The 18,110-nt window shown below is 35.8% G+C and overlaps 1 protein-coding gene across 1 annotated transcript; it reads right to left on the bottom strand.

Annotated features, from left to right (window-relative positions):
* Positions 1–1,249: 1,249 nt before the first annotated feature.
* On the bottom strand, positions 1,250–9,093 carry LOC102801982 (von Willebrand factor-like). The gene is made up of 6 exons (XM_006818862.3): positions 8,937–9,093; positions 5,036–5,093; positions 4,555–4,842; positions 3,593–3,843; positions 2,158–2,450; positions 1,250–1,476 (listed from the first exon to the last, which is right to left on the bottom strand). Exons 1-6 carry the CDS (start codon positions 9,018–9,020, stop codon positions 1,425–1,427), a joined length of 1,026 nt encoding a protein of 341 aa, XP_006818925.2. The 5' UTR covers positions 9,021–9,093; the 3' UTR covers positions 1,250–1,424.
* Between the last annotated feature and the right edge of the window lie 9,017 nt (positions 9,094–18,110).

Genomic DNA, 18,110 nt, shown 5'->3' on the forward strand with positions numbered 1-18,110 from the left:
TTTTTTTTTTTTGCTTTTTATTATCCAAACAGTCTAGGCTATAAACTGTTAAAATTTGGTACAATTGTGAATAGTGGAACATACTCAAAAAACGATTTTAAAATATAGATAACAGGTGCAAACATTCTCTCTTTTGAATGCTCAGCAAGATTTAGCAAGGCTGTTAATAAATAATAAAAAAGAAACATGATGAAAAAAAAGAACGGGATCTCCATATTATGCACTGTATTTAACTTTTTACAAAACGATAATACATTTAAATTTGGAACTGTTACAGCCATTTTAATTATGAGCATTAACAAACTTCTTACTGAGTGAATTGTTATGCAAATTAGCAATTATCTCAGCTTCTTTTGAGTGCACATCCCAGAACTTTAAAAAAATACCTCCTAGATGCTTTGAAATGTTTTGAAATTTTCACAAATGATTGACAATGTGTTTATCTTCAAAACGCCGTCGGGGCATTGTTTTTGGTTGAACTGTGTTACAACTATCGTACAGACAACTAGCCTGGGTGTTCATACAATAAGCTTACCGAAAATATATAGTTTTGTGGACAAGGGAGGTCATCTTGGTTTCCTAATTAGGAATCCCAGTAATAACATGACAAACGGGAGCATAATTGATAGGTAGTGCAGTCACCGGCAGTAAAAAAAATACTGTCTACAACAAAGGTCTGCAATGCTCATGTATATTATATTTGCAAGATTAGTTATAAAGGTAGTTTAGAATTTATCTTATTGTTATTGTACGACGTATATATTACTGACATTGGTATCGATAATTATTATAAAGTATAGTGATGTTCATTCGTGAAATTCGTATGTGATGAACCTAGAAGATCTTTCATGGTTTGGAAAAAGCTTGGAATATGAAGAGTAGGCATAAGCTTTGTTTAAATGCGGACGATGGTATCGACCAATGTCCAGAACTTTGTTGTCTTTATAGAGTTGAATTTTCGTTTGAATCATTCTCCGAAAAAATGTGTGAAAACATCTTTTAATCGTGTTATAATAAGGATAAATTTGATAGATTTTTAAAAGGGTATTATCTAACATTTTAAACATAGCCAGTTATATTTTATTTTAATATATATATTACATATTTTGTGAACAGTGTGTTTTTGCGGAGTCAGTGATTTGGACTTTATTCCTTTTGTTTGTCATGACAAACAATGAACAACAAATAAATAAAAAATGATAATGATTTTATATAACTACCATTAATCACAGAACAACACGCAGGACAATTGCTTCCTATGCATTGAACTTTATTCCCAGCAAAACATTATACATTCACTGAAGCGAATCAAATATTATAACCGACATGTGACGTCTCTACTACATTTCGATAATCACTGCCACATGCTTTAGACCAAACCAAAAAGGCATCTATATTATTGTCTTGATAATAACCATTAATAATTAATAGTGGTGATTCCGAGCGTGCTGAGGAATCTTGGCTCTCGCTTCGCAGCTGTGAACAGAAATAGAGATCACACATAAAAGAATTCAGTCTCATTCAGTCGCTGGTTTATATCGTCGTCGAACAAATAGTTCATGAAGAAAAACTGCCCAAAATCTCCTATGAAATATATACGCACTTTTAATGTATGAATTTAAGTGACTTTGCAGGAATTGTATTTTATGCATTATTCTTAATAAATATATATATATATATATATTTGTGTTAGTTGAGGCTCGGGTTTTAAGTCACAGCGATACACTTGCAAATGAAATATCTGCATATATTTTTTTTCTTAATAACTTTTATTATGTTATAAAAGTAATGTTTTCTAACAAAATAAAATCATCTACAATTTAAGTAAATTGGCTACCAATTAATTTGAAAGCAGAAAATGTGTTCAAATCGACTAATCATTGATTAACAAAGAGTGTGTGTGAACACTCATTGCATATTATATAATAACTGATTAAATATGAAGGTTACAGAACTATCGACATTTTATATTCGTGTGTTAGTCTGTTAATCAAATGGTTGCACATATTACACTGGTCTTCTTCAGTTCGTGTCGAGCTAGCATTTTCGGCATCACGAAAAGCTACGTTTTAACAATTTTTACAAAACACCTCATTATAGTAGTTTAACATTATTGTAAAATGTAATAAATCTACAAAATATGATACTGTTTCTTACCCATTTGGGCATTGCCACGCTGCTCCCAGTACATTGTGATCGGTGGTAATAGTACCATTAGGTAGTTGCATGTCATTAGTTGGGTCACCATCCGCATTACCCAGCATTCCACATACATGACCCCGAAGATGTGCTTTCGAATGTAACTCCACTTCCACATTGTGAGGACTGAACAAAACGTACCAGTTTTCCACGAGGTGATAGATAAGATATTTTCCCATAAACATAAACATTACAATTGATTTATCTGGAGTCACGGTGAACGCATATCTGCTAATGTCCTTACCATTTAGCTGAAAAAAAAATATATACTCAATTCATTCAGCCGCGTGTTGTGTTTTGCCCCCCCCCCACACACCCCCCCCCCACCCCCACCCCCAATAATGTCCCATTTATCGCGTCCACTATTTTCAAATACCTTGATTAAAACTGCATCCGGGGGACAATTTAAGGTGTGTGTATACACGTTATCTATAATTAGTCTAGTTCGTGGGTTTGTGGGATCGGGTGGCAGTAGCCGACATTGAATTTTTTTTCCGAGTTTGTTTGCGCAAGTGAAATTATTATCGAGACTAGATAATATGTCCGTCTGTGCGTCGATTATTCCAGTGTGCACAATAATCCATGAGACATTAACCAAGTGTTATCTGACAATTCAATATTTTTGGGCTGAATAGTGGCATTTACTAGTGATGCAACAAGTTATTGTATTTAACTCTGACATCCCACTATTGTATGTATTGTGGTCAAATACCGCTAACGGACGATAGTTGTGCAACTTTATTCATTAAGTGGTTAGCAGGTATAAGTGTTATAAATGTTATTAGTTCTTGTGCGGAAAATATCTAGTCACATCATTTGGTGACATGTAGTTAAAAACTAGTATGTTTTTATAATTCTGATTGTCACAAGTTATTACGAGATTTCTTGGAGTACTACTTATTTTCCATAAAATATTGCTTCCCAATCTTAGAATTTTTGCACAGGATTTTCACTAAACCGTGATTTGTACTGGGTAAAAATACCCAAAAAGCGATTACATATATTCAAATATATATTTAAGTAGCACTTTTAAAACAAAATATTGTAATTAATTTTTTACCCTATTAAGAATTATAGCGCTCTATGAATTTTATTGGAATGATAGGTCGAAATAACCACGAATCTTATACCCCTAACATGACTGCTCTGAACCAACTCGCAGAAATGAGTGGACTAATTTCGTTTCGATTTGGAATCATGTCGTTGCATATTCAGATGCGTATGTGATGTATTTTTATTTAATTCAATATTTATTTACAATAAGTTCTGTTTCATGTTTGTTGTTTTTTTTCCTTCATCATTTTCATCTCAGACATCTCATTTAAAGAATCACATATGTTGAAACATTAGTTGGCGGGGAAAAGCAACGTACATTACATTAAATAGTAATTACCTGAGTCAAAGGTCCACCAACGAGAATTTCATTACTACCAGAGACTATGTACGTTCCTATCACATGTCTAATCTCCTCATCTTCCATTCCTCCGCTGTTCAATCCACAAATAGTGAATGTCCCAGGGCCCTCATTTACGCAGTCGTTCGTTGTCAGGACCTCGCCACATTTTCCTTGATAGTTCAATCTTTTGCCGTCATGCGTAAGGAGGTGAGGATCACAACACTCATCGCAGCACACACACGGACAGGCTACGCAAATAACATTAAAAAAATTGTTTAAAAAGAAATGGGTAGGGGTATGCAAGAGATAATTCAATGGTCGTCAGCAGAACGATGGATATGTGTGACCTACATATAGTTATTTAAAAATATGTCGTTTGGTATGTATTTAATATGTAATGTTTAGAACTAGAAATTCTAGTACCAAACAATATAAGCACAATATTTACGTCAAATATAGCGTAAACAACGTATGAACACGATTTTAACTGGAACCCCCAGTGAGAGTAGTGAGACATGCCACTAGTCATTGTTGGTTATGAAGATGCTACTATATTGCGATTAACTCAACTGACAATGACCACGGCAAAGCACCTTGCCCCTGTGGACACTAACTGCAACTGAAAAGAAACGGCGGGGGAGTCGTCACCTGCACATGCGTCAGATGGCCGTAGCGTGTCATTGTTTTTGCCTTTGCGTTTTTAGCGTGTGTTGTTACAATCGCTTAGAACTCAATTCCTGCGCGTGCGCAGCCGACGATCCTCCCGCTTTAAAGCAGCGTGGATGAGCTCGGACCTAGAGTGACTAAATGGATATATAAAACAAACTGGATCACTGACGTCACAGAGAGACAGAATTATTGACGTTATTTGTATACGACATTGGCAGGTAACAGTAGAGTCCGTCAAGGATGACATGTCTGAATAAGAACAATAATAGTTAATAGTTATAAACACTTACTCGTCTGAACATAGGCGGTGAAAAATTCCGTCGTGAATTGATCAGAACAGACAGCCTCGACAGTGAGGTTAATCCAGGTACATTCGCTGTAATTACCAAAGACTGCGTAAAAGTAATTTCCTCCCATCATCGGGTCATATATCGGTAGAAGGTCGATTATTGGGGCAATTTCTGAACCATTAACATGTACCGTGATATTCATACTTCCATACAAGTATTTGCCCAGCGTGTCCATGGCATAATATTTTACATCATAACAGGAATCAAGGACTACGTTGATTAACGAAGCTATTAGAAAGATAGTGACACAAAATTAGACTAAAATAGAAGCTTCCAATTAAAACACGACTGTTCTGCGCCCTCTGTCAGCGACATGCATATTTAATATTGCTGCCCATAGATGGCGCAATTCACGTTTCCCGTTCTACAGATTATTTGAAAGGAAAAAGGTTATTCATGGAACATATTTTCATTAACTTACCTGTATTCGGATTCGTAGTTCTCTCAGATTTTTCCTCTTTTGTTGAATGCATAAACATCTGAAAATAAACATACATCAATTTTGAGTAAATACAGACAATAGATGACATCTTGAGAATGCGATTATTAGTTTTGACCTCCGTGCGTCCGTGCTTCCATGCGCCCGTGTGTTCGGACCTGTATCTTAGAAATGCCTGGACCAATCACAATAAAACTTCACACATACATCATACATGATATTATACATAGGCACGTCAATTTTTTCACGATCGTATTCAAGATGGCCGAATGGCGGCCATTTGTGTGCTAAAAATCATCAAAATCAAGCATTTCTCGGCTGTTTACAGATGGATTTTGTTCAAACTTGGTATATACGTTATACCTTGATGCACATTTTGTTTTTCAAATAAGATTCAAAATGGCCGACTGGCGGCCATTTTGTTTTAATGAATGTGGTTCTAGTGCCATATGTCTGACCTGCTTTGACTGATTATGTTCAAATTTCAAATATCCAGTAAATATCATGTCATAGATATACAGATATATTGATTTGACGATCCTATTAAAAATGGCCGAATGGTGGCCATTTTTGTCCTAAAAAATCATCAAAATCAAGTATTTCCCGGCTTTTTACATTTGGATTTTGTTCAAACCTTGTATATACGTTGGACATTATAGGACCTTGATGCACATCATTTTATTTTTCAGATCGGATTCAGAATGGCTGACTAGCTGCCATTTTGTTTTAAAGAATGGGCTTCTAGAGCCATATCTCTGACATGCTTTGACTGATTATATTCAAATTTTATATATTCATTATACATTTATTCAAAATGCTGTTCAAGAGCAATATCTCTCAATACTCGTTTGACGATCAAATACAAATGTCAATCATTTTAATGTTAAACAATCATCATAATCATATTCCTGAGATGTTTATGTTCCAGTTATATTACTATAAACAACACTATATATCTTAAATTCGATAATTAACGGGGACTGTGCCATGCATGGCTTGTTAATTAATGATTTCAAACAGTTAACAGGAACTCATGAATTCAATGACAGTCAGCTGACATGCACGTGAGAAAGTACATGTTTTTCAAATTTCTACAAATTAGGAGACAAATCACCAAACCTAAAAAGGTCTGTTTGGGCATCATTATGCCAACCGCTAACAAAATGTGGCCAAATTTGTCGATTTTATGTAGAAAAAAACCTTGCATGCGAACACCTTATTTTACATGAAGAACCAAAATCGTTATCCCACTCATAAGCCAATCAGCGACGGTCTTACAGTTAGAAGACGATTTCGGTTTCAAATACTTCTGGAAATTGTTGTATGTTTTTCGTGGAATTAGCTGTTCGTATTCAAGGGTTTTTAGCGGTCGACTTAATGCTATCCCAAGGGATCGTTTGGCTATGAAATTTGGTATTGGTATTATTTATTTAGTTTCAAACCATATTTAAGGATGACAGCCCCAATATAGTAAATATTGGTAAATTGATCACTTTTAATGTTATTATGACGTGTACGTCAGCTGACTGTGTGGAATCAATGTCCAATTGAACAGGAACATTACGTTATCATTTGTTTAAACAAAATAAACATAACATGACATTGAATACAAATTTGAGAAATTATGGAGTGGTTAAATGTTCGAAATACTGAATTGACGATATTAAATGTGTGTATCCCTTTATTTCAATAAATGACGCACGTAATGAGCGGTATTCTTGTCTTGATAGAAATAGCGTAACGTAACGTAACGAACTCATACACTGCAGAACACTGTTTTTTCTGTCACAATATTTGAACTAACTTAGATTAATGGCCGGATATAGTAGGGAATTTGTTTTCATCCATAGACAACCGTACCAAGATGTATGTATAACAATATGTTGATAAAGACCAATCTGTGGTGGTGTAAAGCAACTGATAATAGAAATGTTTGTTCTAGATTTGTGTCATTTTTTAAATTGTAAACGCAGTTCTTAAAATTATTATTATACCTGCATACGTACGAGTCTATTTTTTAATTAGTGAGATTTGAGTTCCTTATCGTACACGCATCGCAAAAACTTCTTACCGTGTACGCGTGAATGAATGAAACACCTAATTACCAACATCGTCAGAAAACTTGTAACACATAGCATATGTCCTGTGCATGTACATATATATATATATATCACTAAATTGATAATCGATATCGAAAAGTCACCCACAAATTGATTAATGTCCAAACTATAATATTACAATACATCATATTACATACACATTTTAATGGCGGCTAATAAAATACTCAACAAGTATATAATATCCACGTGTTCCTGTACTGTAATGTAATATATGTAACACAGTATGCAAATCATAGTTAGCTTCTAAAAGCACATGTAAACAACATTCAAACATTACCTTGAATTATACTACTTTTACTGGCCTATATCGTTTGATACATAACATACTATGTTTTTAATTATTATTTGATTGTAAAAAGTGGGTACAAAAGGAACGTGGTTTTTGGATGGCGACATATAACAAATTTCAAGATATGCCATGTGACAAATATATAAAAAAAAATTAAAATGGCATCAGTACGCACTTTTATAAAATGCTTGAATTGTGTTACTTAAATGTCGCCTTTATTCTCATGACAACTTAATGCTTCAAAATGTTTAACTGCTTGCCGAATCAATGGATGTCCGCAAACCCAAATCCCCAAGGACTCCAAAAAACAGGCTGTCAATCGTCGGCTCTGAATTGCATGAAAAACTGGATAAAAAATAAACACATCGGCTCCGCCTCTCTCTCAGTGGTTGTCACTAGTATGATATTTTGCCAAAATTGTGAATCATAATTCAGTGATATAAAACAGATTTCATATATATTTGATTGATTGATTGATTAAACGATTTTGCTTGAAATGGACAAGTTAAAGAATTGAGTGACACGGGGAGACCACGGAGGAATTAGAAACGAAATTGAGGCTACCTCCATCATCGCTAATTCCCAAGGTACAATTGCCCTATTTTATCGCTGCCTTCTTTTTGCGACAACAACGAGGAACGACTTCTGAGATAAAAACACACACACACACACAATGATGTCGAAAACAAGACACTGGTTTTCTCTTGTATTGCTTAATCTCGATAGACCACCCAAGTCCAAGGGTAAGTGGCACTAGAAATACAATTGGCGGGAGTCAACTCTGAAATACGGAACATTTGGTCTGAGAATGGGGGTTTTGGGGTCGAAAGGGTAGGTTTTGGTACTATTGGCCACAGCCACAGATTCAAAATTTATATCCACGGAATAAGGGAGAAAAGTGACTAATTTGGGGGGCACATCACGTATATTTTCCATGCTGGTCTCCGATTTCCAGGTAGCTCGAGTGTCTTAACACTGTAACATTTCAAATAATAATTGAATGTCCCGGAAATAGGTATTATGTCGTTTTCAATTGGCATTCAGTTTTTTTTATCGCATTTCTTGGCGTTATGACGCTTTGTTGTACACTGTTATACAGTGTTACAGAAAACATCGACTGCGTGGCACTAATCTGTTGTTCAGGCCGTCATGTGAGTCTTGATGAGTATTGAAAATCTGCTTGTAAAATGCATAGTACAACGTAACTATTTTGTCGGTTGCGTGTGGTCACGATGAATGAGAAGCCAAGTTCAACAACATCGATAGAATAATAAGTGCACTCATAATAAATTAAATTACCCAATTGTCTTACGAGGTAGTTCAATTTACGGAGACGTCATTTTCATCATCCGTTTCATTACGTCAATGCTATTTCAATTTAATATTTTATATGACGACGAACAAAAAGCAAAAAAAAAAACACTACATAACATTTCCAATTAAATTGAGATACAGATAAATTAACACATCTTACCTCAGGTACGTTCACCATCATGCTGTCTGCATGTATGCATGTCGCAATAATCGACACGATGCACAGTGGTATCAGCAACTTCATGGTGGCAGGTAGATGTAACGTATTCAGCTCGACTAATGCTGTGCGATGCCGAATGCTACTCGTAGACAGGGTTGATGACGTCACAAATTCTCGCGTCCTCTATTGGTTTATTTTGAATGAAAGCGGACGTAGATGAGAGCACAGCTGTCGTCGTCCATTCTGACCCCATCCTTGTGTCAAACGTCCGACTATGTTGTCGTAACAAATTTGGAAAATAATCGAAATAATCGGTCATCATAGATTTACTGCAGCTTCGACATTTATTGAAGCCATTTTGATTTGTGACAATGAATCACATCTACAGGTTTGCCATTCGAAATGGTTTGGTCGATTCATTCATCTTACATAAGCTTTGATGCTATAGGAAATGATTTGGTGTAGATAAACGTGTAAATTGTGGAAGTAGAAAACACTTTCCAACAACACAGCAAACCGCCTTGGGTATCTAATATGACCACGCTGTTGTATTATTTGTACAATTTACACACTGGTTTTCATATAAATTGTTGATTATTTGTATATTATTTCACACCGATTTTTTAAAGTGAATGTCTGCTTGATGTCTATTAGAGTATATACAGTAAACAGATGATTACATCATCATTGTGTGCGCATAAACAGGGGCCGTGCAATGTAGAACGCGAGAGTAGCGAACGTCATAATCTCGCACAGCTTTGGAACAGTGTTCGTAATTGAATGTAAGACATCGGTCACTATAAATATATACATACCTCTTTGGTGTGTGTGTGTTTGAAATCGAATATGTTGTGTATTATGATTGAGGAGTATCTAACTAGACATCTCACCATATTTTTGTTTTGTTTTGTTTTTTTAGATTCACAAATCAAATATCATGTGGTGTAACATTTAATAAGACGTGCACAATCACGTCTCTGGAGACGAATAACTCAAAAGATCGTTCTCGATTCAATGTTGCCATTGTGACCGAGTGAACAGGCCTTGCAGCTTGAGTAGTTTCCTTTTGGAGGTCTTTTTCTACGGAATCATTTATTTCCATTCAAAACCGCCATAAGTATTATCGTGGATCGCCAGTACAATTCCCCGACAGTATTAACAATAATACCGACAGTAGAATGTAAAACATGTACTACTTGATGTTTGAAACATACCATTTCCACAAATATTTGTAAAAAAAAACATGGATTTAAATAATGTCAAATGTCTATAATAAAAGAAAATTACAGCGTAGGATTTTGAGATTTCCTGGTATCATATTGATGCAACACATTTGTTGGTAACAAATTAAACCCCAATATAACGCAATAAACATGTATTGTTTTGTTAACAATATGAGGGTTGTGTGTGCGGATTATAATATTGGTACATACGATTACGTGGGGTAGTGATGGAGTATGCGATCAATTGTCGTCACAAATATGTCAATCATCCATACAGCCGCTACTCATAGTAACTGCTATATCAATTGTCATACAAAACATTCAGTCTGTAAAAATGTTACTCACTTTTGAAGTGTTTTCATTTACACAAAACCGGGAAAAAGTTAAGTGATTATGTTTAATTGTTTTATTTTAAATTTGTCATTTATTGGGTTTTGCTTTCGATTTTTCCTGAATATTGATTTAACAATTTAACTAAAGCTCGCGATGTCCAGAAAATTTGTCCTTTTGTCCTTTGGAGTTCATCCAGTCGCATATGAATAATAATAGTACATAGTCGTACACTGCATGTAATCGACACAAGGATGGTGGCGTGAGAATGCAATCGACCGAACGTAGCTTGGATTAATATTTCAAAGACCATGGACACCTGTTCACTCGGGTTACAGAGCACTAGATTTGCTTACCAATTAGTACTGAAGACGTTCGACCTTCGGAGTTGGGCTCGGTGATATAATCGGGTGCGCCTACCCGCCCGATAAGACCCGGACGACCATCCGGCGAATAGTGCGGTCCGATCGGAGGATTTTGGTATGCGCGTGCATCCTCTGTAACAAAACAAGTGTGGGCCTTTTCATTAAATCTTGATCGGGCCTCCTGCCCTGCATAATCAAGCACGACATTGCAATTACTTAGGATGGACAGTTGATGACGTGCTTGGGAATTCGACCTATGCTGTTGAAACATACAGTAGCAAACTGGGCACACAATTAGGAAAAATGTTACCACAATCTTTTAAAATCGGCGTGCACAGACACATTGTTTAATGTAGAACCTATGTGCAGTATAAATACAATGAAGCAGCATAGTATAATCAGTATTTGCAGCGCATGGGTCAAAAGTAATAAAAACAATGGCATGTACACAAACAAATAAAAGAATTAATTTTAAATGGTAGCCCTTTGAAGTGATACTAATGTACTACGCAATCAGCAAACTTAATGTCAAAAATATATTGCCGATAGCCTCAGTCAAATAATATGATTCTTTACTTATTTAAAAATCGAATTCATCACGACAGGATCTCTCGTTAAGACTTGTTAATTTCCTTCCCGCAGATTCTGTGTTCTGCTGTTCATTATTAGGCATTTTTGCGAATCGTTATTAAACAATGGTGTACTCATTTTAATTAATCGCTTGTCAATGGGGTATTACATTTTCAAATGAGTCAACGCAAAATATGAAATAAAAATCATATCATTGGAAAGATTTTATTACATTTTGTTATGGCCGTCAGTTTTCAAAATTGTTCATACTAGAATTTAAATTAGAAAATATGTTTTAGTATTGACACTGGTAAATGATGAATACGGTAAAATTAAAAAATAAACATTATTTACACTTCCCATAATGTTGTGATACTATGAGAAGAAATTTAAAGTCTTGAAAGTTGTACGAAAAATGGTTTGAAAAGTCTTCTTTCCACTACTAAAAGTATTCTTTTTTTGACTAGTCTAATACACTACAACCGTTTATAGATTTTCTATGTGATTTTTGTATCACTGTCTGCGCTGACCGTATCAACGACAATTTATTGTGTTCACTCTGTGATTTCGAGAAACAGTTGGGCACGTGTATTCCAAATATTATTTGATGTTCACTGTGTTCTCCGTGATTGAAAAATCTTGTTTTAATACAAATACAACCATTTATAGATTTGTTCTGTGGTTTTTCTATCGAGAAAATAATATGTCCATCTTGACCGTAACACAAATTACTATTGTTTATCTGTGATTTGCTTATATCTAAAGAACATTTATACTCTGGGTGCTTCTCTATCAAGAGACCACTGTACAGTGACAGTGGATGTTTATTGTGTTTCAGTGATTTCTCTGTCAGGGGGTAAATTCTCTTCTCTCGGGGTTCTCCTCACGTGTCAGGGGGGAATCTCGTCTCGTCTCTATATCTCGTCCCCTTGAGGTGCGGGATCGGGAAAGTCACTTATACTTTACAGTCAAATAAGACACACACAGCGAAATACGTTTCAACTCTCGTCTTAGTCGGTCTGTGGAGCACTCTATAAGACACAGCGCCCTGGGGAAAAATCCCCAAGACTATCGCAAGGCTGAACCAAGACTAGCCCAAGACTGTGCTTAGACTCGCCCCAAGGCTCTCTAGGACTGGACTCTCGACTGCGTCTATCGTGGAGTACTTGCCAAGACCAACTCAAACTTTCTTTATTCATTTTCAAAACTCTAACCAAATACAATGCAGTAAAAAGACTCTAGGGCGTAACCTTCAATCATAAAGCCAATCACACTAAGTACTGAATACGTCATATCTTTTGATTAATCGTTCACTACATTAATAACTATGAATACCAACTGTCAGAATTCGTAGTCAGAATAGCGACGGTTATCTCGTAATTAGTTCCAAATCACTGAGCCAAGTTCCGTCCAAAACTTCAAATAGACCGGAACGATGACAGACATAACACAGCAATTCGCTAATAATCAGCTAATTAAGTCGATCAACAGATACGCAAAAACAAATTCATGACATCTCTATCACCATCCAGTACATTTACCAATTTTATAAGAGCAGCTAAAAGCCAAGTGAATTTCCACGTTTCTACACGATAGCCCTAAAGGACTTTCTACCTACTATCAGGGGTAAATTCTTCGGCCTCGGGGTTCTCCACACGTGTCAGGGGGGAATCTCGTCTCGTCTCTATATCACGTCCCCTTGAGGTACGGGATCGGGGAAGTCACTTAAGCTTTACAGTCAAATAGACACACACAACGAAATACGTTTCAACTATTGTCTTAGTCGGTCAGTCGAGCACTCTTTAAGACACAGCGCCCTGGGGAAAAGTCCCCAAGACTATCGCAAGGCTGACCCAAGACTCTGTCCCAAGACTGCGTCAAGACTCGCCCCAAGACTCTCCAGGACTCGACTGCGTCTGTCGTGGTGTTCTCGCCAAGACCAACTAAAACAACTTTATTCATTTTCAAAACTCTAACCAATTACAAGACAGCAAAAAGACTCTAGGGCGTAACCTTCAATCATACAGCCAATCAAACTAAGTATTGGAAACTTCATATATTTTGATTAATCGTTCACTACATTAATAATTACGAATACCAACTGTCAGAAATAGTAGTCCGAATAGAGACGGTTATCTCGTAATTAGTTCCAAATCACTGAGTCGAGTTCCGTCCAGGACCTCGCCTGCCTAAACGATGACAGACATAATGCAGTATTTCACTCGTAATCAGCTAATTAAGTCGATTAACAGATACGCAAAAACAAATTCATCACACTACCATCGAGTAAAAAGCAGAATGGAGGACAGGCTTTTTGAGATAGAGATGACAAGATAACTCTTGTAATTCTTGAAGATTACGGAACAGTACAGTCTACCAACATTCTGCTCTCACGAAGACCCAGGGAGATGTATTTTAAACATCTATAGAAGAACTAAGAAACATAACATGTGAGAAAAAAATGCAAAGCGTTGAGAAACCAAAGAAACAGCGAGCAAAAGAGTACTCTGCTTCTGACAGAATTAGTAAATCAGGTTGCCAATCAGGAATACTTTGGGAAAAGAATATTGAAAATGGAACGTGTCATTCAACAGTCCAGTTCAACATCCTCAAGAAAATACCTGATGACCCAACTATTGGCTACAGCGGAGAAAAATGAATGAGCCAATGAGATATTTTTCATGTGGGGTAAAAGATGTGTCTCAACAAAACCAAATGATACAAGAAAATTATACATTGAACTTGAAAGGCATATGGCTGGAGGGCATGCCACGGATAATTAGTGTAGAAGTAAATGCATTAATGATTATCCCATCGGCAATTAGTTGGTCCAATAAATGAATATGCAGTAATGGTTAAAGGTAAATCATATATCGCCCTGGTGGACACTGGATCCATGGTCACTACAACTGTTCCGGAACTATGTCAGCAAAGGTTGGAGACAGGGGAGATATGTTGTCCATAATGATGTAGTTATTGATTTCATTCTTGTGTCACACTTATACAGGTGTTCCAGCATTTGGAAAAGATGCCCTATTTTTGATTGGTACAAACCTTATTTGGACCACTCTTTATTATGCAGAGACGATTGCATATTAGAAAAATGTTTATTGAAATAAGCAAACCAAGCTTCTAGCTGCTCACATAAGCCATATATGGTCTAATGCAACTGTTCCTCATCCTATCGGACTTTTGTACTTCAGGTTTTCCATACTTATTTTAATTAAATAAAATAGCGCAACCCAAATCTGTATTGTTATGTCGATTTATGTGGATTAAAAACCGTCATATAGGACTCACATATGTAGTCCAATGAAATTCGTAAATACGTTTGTACTTGTACTTATAATGACACACCGGAAACACAATCACGTAACAATGTTCAGCGTCATTCAATCTAATTATTGAGTTAATACACATTAAATTGTGACCACGATATGAGAGTTGGGGCTATTATGAAACTATCTTGCTTAACCGTGTTCGGAATGTCAATAGATGTACTGTTGACAACATGACTAGGTACTTATATAAAGTTACAGCTAAAGATGAATATTTTGGTGTGTGTGTGTAAGGAATTAACATTTTAACAAAATCATTATGTGTGTGTTTTTATTTGATTTCATAAGCAACATGTATCCCTAAATTTCAAAATTATTCCAATACAGTGAACCAAAATGTCATTCTAATGCTAGTGAAAATTATCAGTCACTTTGGGGTTACTTGTATTATACCTCGGCCATAATTTCAATACAATATTTGTAATTCGTATTTGTAATACGGGTTAGCATATTCGAAGTTGTATCATTAGATCAGATGCTTAATACAGGTCAAATTCAGATATACGACCTTACACGTTATTCTGTGATTTGAACCAACAATAACAAATATTAAGTATTATATTGTTACGACATAATAATTATTATTTATATTCCATTTACTTGAACTACAAATATTCATGTTTACGTTTCAATGCTTCAAACTACCATATAGTCATATCTAAATGTACACTTGACAGTGCATGTGAAAAAATTCCAACAAACTATCCAAACTACAAATATTATGTTAATCCGTACATGTCTCAAAACAATACACACATAGTTTAAAGCACATGTGCATGCCTTCCTGAAAGGTTTTTTATGTGCTCCATCTTGTCCAGACGGGAGCTGGATAGTCAACGACCAGATTTTAAATATATAAGAAGAACACATTCTCAGGTAAGCATAAGAAACACATTGATCTCTCAGTTAGGTGATGGAAGACAGAATTATTTCTCAGTACATTGAGGAAAATGACCTTTATGTTATTATAATATATTCATTTCTCAGGTCCTAATTAGAAGAAGAAATGCTCTCTACTACAGATATTAAAAGATGCAACGATTTGATATAAAAACATTTTTAGGGTTGGTATTGAAAGAAAAAATCCCCCGGTTGAACATCGCATGATAAAATTATCACTCAGGTGGATATTTTAAAATACGCATAAGATTTATAATATCAGTCAGACCATCAGAGATGCAAAGGATCTTACCAGTGGTCCAATGGGTAACATAATCTTCAGGTGGGTATAGGAAGACGCAGAATACATTGGGAGATGTAATGAACTTTCAGTTAGGTATTGAAAGACGAAATGCTTTCTCATGTGCGTAGATGTAACGATATCTCTGGTGGTTATTGAGAAGATAGAAAGATCTCAAAGCTAGTTAATGGAAAGTGCAGTGATCTAACAGATGAGTATTGGGAGACGCAATGAGGTTTTAGTTAGGTATTGGAATTCTCAGTGATCTCTCAGGCGTGTATTGGAAGATTCAACAGTCTCTCAGGTGAGTATTGAAAGACGCAATGATTTCTCGGGTGGGTATAGAATGCTGCAACTATCTCTCAGTTGGTTATTGACATGACAGAATGATCTAAAAGCTAGTTATTGCAAGATGCATTAATCGCACAGTTGTGTTATAGAAGATGCGATACTCTCAGGTATGAATATGAAATGATTTCATGATTGGGTTTGCACGACGCAATGATCTCCCAATTGGGCAATAAAAGGCGTAATGCTTTCTGTTCCGAGATCCAGGTGCGTTTGTACTTGTCATCCACTTCTCAAATAATTCGTACACAGTTGCGTTCGGATAGCCAGTTTATTCAAGATAGCGGTGAAAACTAAATAAAGAAATCACATGTCAAATGACGTCATGGCTGTCTAAACGAAAGAGCATGAAAGATTTATAGAAAACGCATGAAAATTGCGAGAAATACACCTAACAAAATTACGACACTAAGAGTAACTCATGAGTCAATAAATGTAGAAATAAACTTACTTTGCTGAGTCCAGTGTTCATTTAGAAGGACTTTAGATAGCATTTGTCGGTCGTACGCAATGCGTTCAGCAGGTGGTAAGGGAAATACATAGGTCGGGAAAGACGATATTACGGAGAGACGTTCGATTGATGGTTGAAAGAACTCTCATTTATTCTGGAAATGGTCACGCAATATATAGCGCACATGAAAGGTGCCGCCAAAACAATACATTGCGTTGACCGGATGTCAGGGATTAATTATATCAATTAATAGGGTTGCAATAATTAAGATCAAACATAAATAGAGTATAAAGTAAGTCTGAACATAAACATAAACATACAGAGTAATGCTGTCCGCCCGACGGGAAAAATAAACAAAAACAGTTTCCCACACAGCGTACACATATCAGACTCTATCCCATAATTGTTATAACGAAATCTGACATACACTGAATGTAACGTCAGCCCCTTAAGAGGGCGATATACTATTAGGAAATGAAAGGGCGTCCAGCACAATGTTATCAGGTGAGTATTTGAATATGCAATGATCTCTCGGGTGAGTATTGGAAGACCCAATGTTCCTTTAGGTGAGTATTGAAAGATGCAATGATCTCTCAGTCAGATATTGAAAGATACAATGTTTTTAGGTGAGTATTAAAAGACCCATTAATCTCTCATATTTGAAGAAACAATGATCTCTCGAGCGAGACTCTATAATCTCAGCTTTCAACTGGCCATTGGGAAGACACAATGATCAATGAAGTATTGAAAGATGTAAAGATTGTACAGTTTGGTATTGGAAGACCTAATGATTTCTATGATTTAAAAACGAACTGTTTCACCACGATACAAGTACTTTGTATCTGGGTACAAAAGATCATATTTTGTTACTGATAAAACTGATGCAAAAATATTTTATACTGAAAATAGAATATTTGTTGAGTTTGGTATTTTAATGGGAACTAATTGTGCTCCTATGCTAGCTAATATTTTCCTTCAGAACTGGAAATCAAAGAAACTAGAGAATCAAGTTGTTTTCTTCATATCTTAATGTTACTTCAAGATAACCTTTCTACTAGACTGTGTGATTTTGTGAGTAGAATTTGCTTTTACCGTCTCAATTGTTCTCAACTGTTTAGTAATACCCCCCCCCATTCTCCTGTATATGTGGGTTGGTATTGTAGAACGCAATGATCTCCGAAGTTGGTATTGAAGACACAATGATCTCTCAGATGAGTACTAAAAGACATAATGATTTCCCAGGTATTGGAAAACATAATGATCTCTCGGGTGGGTAAATACCATCTTTGAATGACCACTTACTGCTCATTCAGGTTAACATTCGGGTTTTTAAAATATATTTCATGAAAATAATTCAAACTGACAACAA

This window comes from Saccoglossus kowalevskii, chromosome 8 (assembly GCF_978046115.1).
Source record: "Saccoglossus kowalevskii chromosome 8, keSacKowa6.1, whole genome shotgun sequence".
Lineage (NCBI taxonomy): Eukaryota > Metazoa > Hemichordata > Enteropneusta > Harrimaniidae > Saccoglossus > Saccoglossus kowalevskii.